Genomic DNA, 8,461 nt, shown 5'->3' on the forward strand with positions numbered 1-8,461 from the left:
TGAATCATACATTTCGGCTTTGAGCCAAAAAAAACATCCTCCTAGAACAGGACTTTGTCTAGGAAGCTGTGCAACCCCAAGGATAGCTACCTATTGTCGATGGCTAGCATGCGGGGCACATTGAATTCATCGGGCCGAAGATTTTCTCATGCCGGTTCGAGGTTGTTTTGACAAAGTCAAACGTGTACAACTTCGGTGGATGTTTGTCGTCTGATGCACGGGCGGAGGCCTGTGCACAGGAAGGTTCCCGGCGCCATTGGCAGTATCCTTCGTTTATGGGCATGGGCCCATCCTTTGAAATATTGCACTTTAAACCAACTGAGTGTGACTCAACACTGTTTTTCTTACTCATTTCCTAATTCCACGTGCGGCGTAGATGAACAACGAAACTAGTCGAGTTTCTACGTACAACATAACTAGTTAGCTTGGCAAGGTTCCTAGGTACATGATTCACAACCATGTGGAACGAATCTAGGAATCTTGATGAGTTTGTGACCATGACAGGATGGAAATTAAGACGTGAAAGGGAATTAAAAGGCAGGTAGAACAGACAAGTGACTAGAACCCAAAGCAAGTTATATTGCCAACCCAATGTAGTGCAGTAACATTGACGCTAATAGAGTATACCAATGGAGGGAAATATACGGGTGCACATCGCTCGCTGCTAGTGTTGTGCAGTACATATGGACTGAGCTAGTACTGTACCATGGAGGGAGCTTGTCTATATATGAAGCCATAGCCAGCGCCCATGCATGTTCATTGAAGGATAAATCTATTAGTAGCATCCCACACTAGTGATAACAATGCCAATTCTTTTCTCACAAGAGCTGCTCATCTCCGTAGTGATCGTGCTGCTTGTTCCCCTCTACCTGTACCTCAGGGCTAGTTGTAGATCAAAGAACCCAGCAGTGCTCCCAACAAACTGGCCAATACTGCACATGTTCCCTTCCTTAGTGGCCAACATCCACAACATCCATGACTATGGCACCCTGGTCTTCGCTGGATCAGGCCACAACTTCAGGGCGCACAGCCCACCCGGGACTGGAATGCGATTCTTCGTCACATGCGACCCTAGGAACGTTCGACACATCTTTACAACCAACTACACCAATTTCCCCAAGGGCGCGGAGTTCGCTGCTATCTTCGACATCATGGGTGGCAGCCTCTTCACCATCGACGGCGAGCCGTGTCCTAGGCAGCGTGCCAAAGTCAAGGGCATGCTCAGCAATCCACGGTTCGTTGCTAGGATTGCGGCTTGCTGCCGTGACAAGGTGAAGAACATCCTGCTCCCTTTATTTACCCACATGGCGAGCACCGGCACCCCGTTCGACATGCAAGAAATGATGTCGAGGTTTATGTTTGACCTGGCTGCTATGGCTCTCTTCGGCGTGGACCCCGGCCTCCTATCCCCGGACATGCCACCCATGGACGCCGCAGTCGCCATGGATATAGTCAATTTCTCCGACACGTGATGCCGGCTTCTTGCTGGAAGTTGATGAAGCAGCTAAACATCGGCCCTGAGAGAAAGCTTCGCATGGCGCACAGGGTGCTACGAGGGTTCGTTGTGGAGATGATGAAGAGGAGGAAGATCAACACATGTCATGTTGGTAACGACGAGGAACAAGATGGTGTGGATTTTGTGTCTTCGTTCCTCCATGACCCTGAGTATGCTGATGATGACTTGTTCCATGCTATGATGATTGGTTACATGGTCGCTGCAAGGGATACAGTTGGAACTACCCTTACATGGTTCTTCTACAACCTCGCCCAGAACCCTAAGATCGTGCCAATCATCCGCGATGAACTCTCACCCATTGCATCAAACAAAGTAGCGTCTAGGGTAGGTGCCATGGTGATCTTTGAACCGGACGAGACCAAATCTCTAGTGTATCTGAGAGCCGACTTGTACGAGACACTCAGGTTGTACCCACCGGCGCCAATCGAGCGCAAGACGGTGTCCGGCGATGATATCATGCCAAGTGGCCACCAGGTGCAAGCCGGCGACACCATCTTTATTTCTCTCCACTCCATGGGTAGAATGGAGGGCTTGTGGGGTAAAGACTGCCTCGACTATAACCCAGATAGGTGGCTCTCGGATGATGGCAACAACCTGAAGTATGTACCATCTCACAAGTTTTTAGCCTTTAACTCAGGCCCGAGAATGTGCCTCGGAAAGGACATCGCTATTATGCAGATGAAGACTGTCCTCGCCACAATGGTGTGGAACTTTGATGTGCAAGCAGTGGAAGGGCAGAGCATTCAACCCAAGCCGTCTTGTATACTGGAGATGAAGAATGGGTTCATGGTTAAACTGAAGAAGCGAGAAATGTAACTTTATGCTCTCTATGCGTGTACATACTTAAGGGCCACTAGTAAAGTTTTACGCCGCACGAAATCACACTATTGTCGAATTATAAAGGCATCCATCCATCGCAATTTATGTTTCCTTTATGATAAATAGTGCTATTATTACTCTGTTGTATGGCATGGCATTGTATAAACGCATCAAACATAATCAAGCGGCACCAATTATTTGGGTTGTCGAGGTGGTTGGAAATTTATAACCACTTCTAGTAATTATCGGAGGATGTTGAAAATTTGAAACCAAGCCACGGCTGAACTTGTTTGAGGGCAAGCTACTTCTTGCACTTTATACATCCTAGAACTTCCTATTTTGATACTCCATCACCATCCAATGCAAAGCATTGTAGAAAGGGCGCTGGCCGGCTGGCCCAATAGTTGGGCTGGTCGCACCCGAGCAGCCGATGCAGCAGCTAGGGCCATCCGATCTGCACGCGAGCCCTTTGTTTCATCCCCTTCCCCTTGTGTCGTCTTTCTCTCAGAACATGAGACGCTCGCTGTCGACCGCCCCGCTCACAGCCATGGATTGCACCTCGTCGTTGTTGGTTTGCTTGCAACCTTGCCGTCGGTTCGCCGTTCGCGTCCCTCGCCATGGCCGCCTCGTCTTGCATCTCCTGGCCATGGACGCTGCTCCACTAGCGCTGTTCCTAGCACCGGTCGGCGTGGTTGTAGCGCGCGACGGACCCCATTGTTGCAGCATTGGGTTGCGCTGCCCCGTCGTCTCGCCGACAACGCTCGACGTGCGGGTGGCGTCCGTCCGCTGCCTCCCTCGCCGTCATCTCCTGGACTCCACTGCTTCACCCACTATAACCATCGCGGCAAAACAAAAAGGTGGATCTAGCTTTAGTTGATGCCGGTTGCAGCTCATCGAGGCAGGACCAGCAGCATCCGTCGTCATCTCAACACCGCTTCCAGCTTTCCTAGGCAACGGTTCCAGCACCCGCATCGCATTGTTGCGGGTCCGCTAGTAGCCGGTTCCGGCAAAGAAAATCGTCTGCCAGGTCCGCCATGAAGGATGTAACAAATTCCCTTGGTCGCACCATTGCTTGTGAATGCAGCTCCGGTAGTAGTTGGTTCCAGCATTTTTACCTCTGGTTGTAGCTTTTGGCGACACAGGTTCCCCCAGGCAACGTATGCAGCTTCCAGCGACATTGGTTCCAGCATCTCCCCCATGCTTCCAGCAAACCTCATGGCCGCATGTAGCATCTAGACAGGCAGCTCAAGTGGGGAGCAAAAATCATGCGCTGGGTGGAGTCACGGAGGTCGCTGAGACAAGGGAAGAAAGCCATGGATCCGAAAATACTTGTCATCAAAATGAATAAAAGGAGATGTATCTAGACGTATTCTAATTCTAAATACATCCCTTTTTATCCATTATGATGACAAGTATTTTCAGATAGAGGGAGTACATAGATACAAAACTTGGCTGACTAGGGACGAAACTGCAAGTGCCTCGCTCTGAAAAAAAAAATTAGTCAGAGGACACGTCAATCACTTGTTCTTCTCCTTTGGCAGGTGTAGGTGTAGCACCATAACAGGCAAAGTAGCCGACAAGGCTCAAGCAAAAAAACATTGCAGTAGATAACAAGAGATATTATCAACCGGTGAAACAAACACATCTCAAGAAACAACCTTCTCCAGTTACATGACCTTCCTGATCGATCCAGTACACATTGCAGCCAACTCATGTGATTCTTCACTCAAAAAACACCCACCCTCTAGGGCAGTTTCTGTTAAAAGCTACAAAGGGGTTGTGGCAGATAGGTCGCACCCCTACTCTTCCTTGATGGCGCCCTTGTCGCTGACGTAGATACCGTCCAAGAACTTCCTGATGTCCTTGTTCTTCACGTGGCATTTCTGGTTGGAGCAAAAAACAGAACATTAATGGCCAGCATAGAGATGAAAGTCACTGCAATATCAAGATACAGCACATGCTGCGACTGCAACACTTGTATAAGTAATAGTTCATTCATTCAGACAATACATGCAAATGCTTCACTTAAATACTAGTGGGTGTTCCAGTGAAACAAATCGCATCGACAGAACTAAACAGTCAGGTTCATCTAAAACTATAATACAGCAACAATTCATGAGATGCATATACAATATCTCATACAGAATAGGGTTCACAGTCAAACGAATATGCGAGTTTACAGTATAGATGCACATAGGCAAGGACTCTAACCTGGTTGATCAAGGCAGCAGAGCGAGAGACGAGCTCGATGTCGTTGCCATCCAGGACGATCTCATCCTTGACCTTCTCAGACCGCAGGATCGTCACACCGTCAAGCATGTCGACTTTCCTTACCTGCTCAAGGAAAGGGATAATCTCAGTACATTTCATATATGACTCAAGTAACACACATAAAAGCATCAAAACAGATGAAAGCCACACAGGACATCGCAGACACACAATGCCAAGAGTGGCACTTGCTTCTCTAGAGTATACCATACTAAGATTCAATGAGGCTAACAGCACTATGAGCCAATTACGATATGGGGAATGGCACCACTACTACAGTAGTGATAGTGACCCCTGTTCTAGGAATATCAGCATGGAGTCATCAAACATCTCAGCTTCTCAAGTAAGGCTGTGATCCCAGCCCTATGTGAACAGATTGCATTAGCATGAACAGTGCATTTTAAGACTCTAAGAACTCACAAGAACCATTCATTTCTAAGTAGAGTTCCCCAATTTACACCAGTGTCATGGTAGGTAAAAAGCTACACAAATCACATAAACAGAATGATATGTGAACAGAGATTCTACTGCCTAGAAAGAACTCCCAATTCATCAGCAATCACTAATAAACCAGGCATCTGATGAATGGAACACTACACTATCAGGCAATTAAACACCTAAATCAGAAAAAAAAAAGATACCTTCTTCTCTCCGAGGAAGTTTCTGATCTCGATGCCACGGTTGGCGGCGGTGATGGAGGCGTTGATGGGGAAGTGGGCGTACACGAAGCGCATCTTGTAGCGGAAGCCCTTGGTGACCCCCGTGATGAGGTTCTGGACGTGGGAGATGGCGGTGCGGATGGCTGCCATGGTCTTGCGGGTGCCGAACCAGGCGTCCACCTTGAGCTTCCGGCCGCCCTCCTGCAGCTGGAAGTCGAGGTTGAGGTGCTTGAAGTTGCGGGTCAGCGTCCCCCGCGGCCCCGTCACCGAGATCATCTTCGCCGACACCTTCACCGTCACCTCCTCCGGGATCTCCATCGTCTCTGACGCCAGGATCGTCTTCATCTTCGCACGCCGGGTTTGCTCTGGTCGCTTCCTCTTCTTCTTCCTCGACGGCGGCGGCGGCGGCTGTGCTGGGCTCTGCGGGCGGCGGCGGCGAGGCGAAGGAAGAAGTGAGATCTTATATAGCTGGCGTCGCTAGGGTTTTCTGTCTGTGGGCTGTGGGCTGTGGCAGAGATGAGAGGGAATGGGGGGTGGCCCTGGTTTGGCCCAATACTCCTCTTTTTTTTCCATCCCGTTTACGACACTTGACAGCATGTGCGCGAATCAATCTGCGGCGGCCCAACATCAGTTACTGTTCTTCTTCTTCTTCTTCTTCTTCTTCTTCTTCTTCTTCTTCTTCTTCGGAATATATGTTAGTGTCACCAAGGTCGTCTTGGTCTAGCGTTATGTTAATGCGACCAAGATGCCTGCATTAACGTCTGTCTGCCTAGATATGCCTTGTCGGTATACTTGGTGGGATTGCCGATCTCCGTCATAGCTCCCGATATTTGGAGCTACTTCAACAGTTGGATTTCAATCTTGCCCATTTGTAAGTGCTTTGAAGTTGCGGGTCAGCATTCCAAGCGGCCCCGTCACCATGATCATCTTCGTCGACACCTTCACGGTGTCCTCCTCCAGGATCTTCGTCGCTCCGACGCCATAATGGTCTTCCTCTTCGCTCGACGCTCCTCTTCCTCCTCAGCAACGGTAGAGTAGTGTGGCGGTTTGTGCTGGGCTATGCGGGCGGCGGCGATGGAGTGGTGTGGCGGTTGTGCTGGGATGTACGGGCGGCAACAATGGCACACAAGGTGAATAGATATTCATATAACGTGGGGTCACTGCGGTTGTGGCTCGCAGGAGAGGAAATTGGTGGTTATGGGCTAGAAATGGGCCCATTTTGAACCAAACGTCCTTTTTGTTTCTGTGCTTCATCTCGCAAGATCACTAATTAAGGAGTACTTCTTTCAAAGATCACTCCCACATCCTCGGGTTGCGACAAGTGGCCCACTGCATGTGCGCCACTTGTTGTAACATGTGAGTTTTTTTCCTTTTTTCGTAGATATTCAAGACATTTTATCTCTTAAATCGCGCGTCCAAATCTTAAACCATTTTCACCCATGGATTCCTCGCGTCAAGGTCTTCAAAATTAGATCCCGTGTTTATAGGTTTTGACGAACTTTTTTTCACGAAAAAACCGGACAAAAAACACGAAGTGCGAGCACGTTTTTTTACCTTTGCAAAAGAGGCACGGTCGTGCCTCTCATGGAATCAAATTCGTGCCTCGCGGAAGGGAAAGAAAAAAGGAAACATTTTTTCTCGTTTCCAGGAGGCACGGTTGTGCCCCCCGTGAAAGCAAATCCATGCCTCTCACGGGAGGAAAGAAACATGTTGTTCTTGTTTTTCGAACGGCATGGTTGTGCCTCTCACGAAAAAGAAAAAAAATGCGGTTTTTTCCTTTTCCGAGAGGCACGGCCGTGCCTCTTGCGAAAGAAAAAACATGTTTTTTTGCAAAAATAATAATTGTCATTTCATTTCGTTCAAAAGCTAAGAAAGACCGATGGAAAAACAAAAAGACAAAAAAATCCAGAAAAAACCGTCTAAAAAAGCTGAAAAAGCATGCGAAAAAAATCCGAAGAAAACGCCCAGAGCGCGACATGTAGCGACGGCTGAGGGTGCGCCAAGTCCAAGTGATCGTTTGGTAGCTTCCAAAGGTGCGGTCTTCAATTAGTTGCTTCCTTCATCTCGTTTTACACTTTGTAACATTACGTAGATCAATCTGCTATGCCCCAACAACATTTATTGTCTCTTTTCTTTTGTAGTAAAAAGACCCGTAAATCCGGCAGATCGGGCGGCAAACATAACTAGCATCGCCCATGGGTGGGCCGACTCAGTATGTGGCAGCGCGTACTGCCGTTCGCTAGTTCGTTTTTTCTGTTCATTTTTTCTGTTGTTTTTTATTTTTCTTGTCTGGTTTTCATTAATACATGGTGTATTTTCAGAATTCTGATATTTATTTAAATTTTTAAAAAAAATTCGAAATTCCAAAAAAATTTCCAGATTAAAAAATGTTTACATATTTTAAAAAATCATGTTTCAAATAAATGTGCATAATTTAGAAAAATGTCATGTTTTTTAAAAAAATGTTAATGTTTTAGAAATTTTTAATGTTTTTTCAAATTTGCTCAAGTTTTTTTTTCTCATCTTCTGCTATTTTTTCCTTTTTCCTTTTTTTTCTCGAAAATATCAAAAAATGTCCGTGATTTCATAGAATTTTTTTATAATTCAAAAAATAGTCACTCAATTTGAAAAATGTTCGTATTTTCAAATTACATTTCAAAATATATTCTCGTTTTTAAATAATGACATATTAAAAAACTGGTGTGTTTTCAAATGTTGTTCATGGTTAAAAAATGTTCTCGTTTAAGATTTGTTCACAATTTCAAGAAATGCTCATATATTTGAAAAACAAATCGTTATTTTCTAGTTTTTTTAGTTTTTTTAGTTTTTATTAAATTGAAATTTGCAATTTTACTCAAAATTTGGAATTAGTTCATAATTTAAACTACGTTCACTTTTCAAAAGAGAAAGGTGATCACAATTTTCCAAGGAATGGTCGAAAATTTTCAATTTCTTTGGATCTGTCGCTCGGTTAGTTCTTTAATGTTCGTGTGGCCTATTAATCACTAACACTCAGCGGCTCAAGTGGTAAGGAACACCTACTCTCTAGTGTGGAGTTGTGAGTGCGATTCAACATTCTTTTTTGGATCAGTCTTAGTGGTTTCTTGTGATGAGTTTTTATAGCCTTTTTCGCTTTTTTTTTCTTTTTTTTTCTTCGTTCTTATTTTTTCATCAACTATTTTTAGATTTGTGAACAATT

The 8,461-nt window shown here is 45.9% G+C and overlaps 1 protein-coding gene and 1 pseudogene across 1 annotated transcript; one reads left to right on the forward strand and one right to left on the reverse strand.

Moving 5' to 3' along the window:
* The first annotated feature begins 723 nt into the window (after positions 1-723).
* Positions 724-2,344, forward strand: LOC123064313 (noroxomaritidine synthase 2-like; annotated as a pseudogene).
* Positions 2,345-3,939: 1,595 nt separating this feature from the next.
* Positions 3,940-5,700, reverse strand: LOC123064314 (60S ribosomal protein L9). Its single transcript, XM_044487812.1, has 3 exons — positions 5,245-5,700; positions 4,547-4,669; positions 3,940-4,218 (listed from the first exon to the last, which is right to left on the reverse strand). The coding sequence occupies exons 1-3, from the start codon at positions 5,605-5,607 to the stop codon at positions 4,135-4,137; spliced, it is 570 nt and encodes a 189-aa protein (XP_044343747.1). The 5' UTR covers positions 5,608-5,700; the 3' UTR covers positions 3,940-4,134.
* Between the last annotated feature and the right edge of the window lie 2,761 nt (positions 5,701-8,461).

This window comes from Triticum aestivum, chromosome 3B (genome assembly GCF_018294505.1).
Source record: "Triticum aestivum cultivar Chinese Spring chromosome 3B, IWGSC CS RefSeq v2.1, whole genome shotgun sequence".
Lineage (NCBI taxonomy): Eukaryota > Viridiplantae > Streptophyta > Magnoliopsida > Poales > Poaceae > Triticum > Triticum aestivum.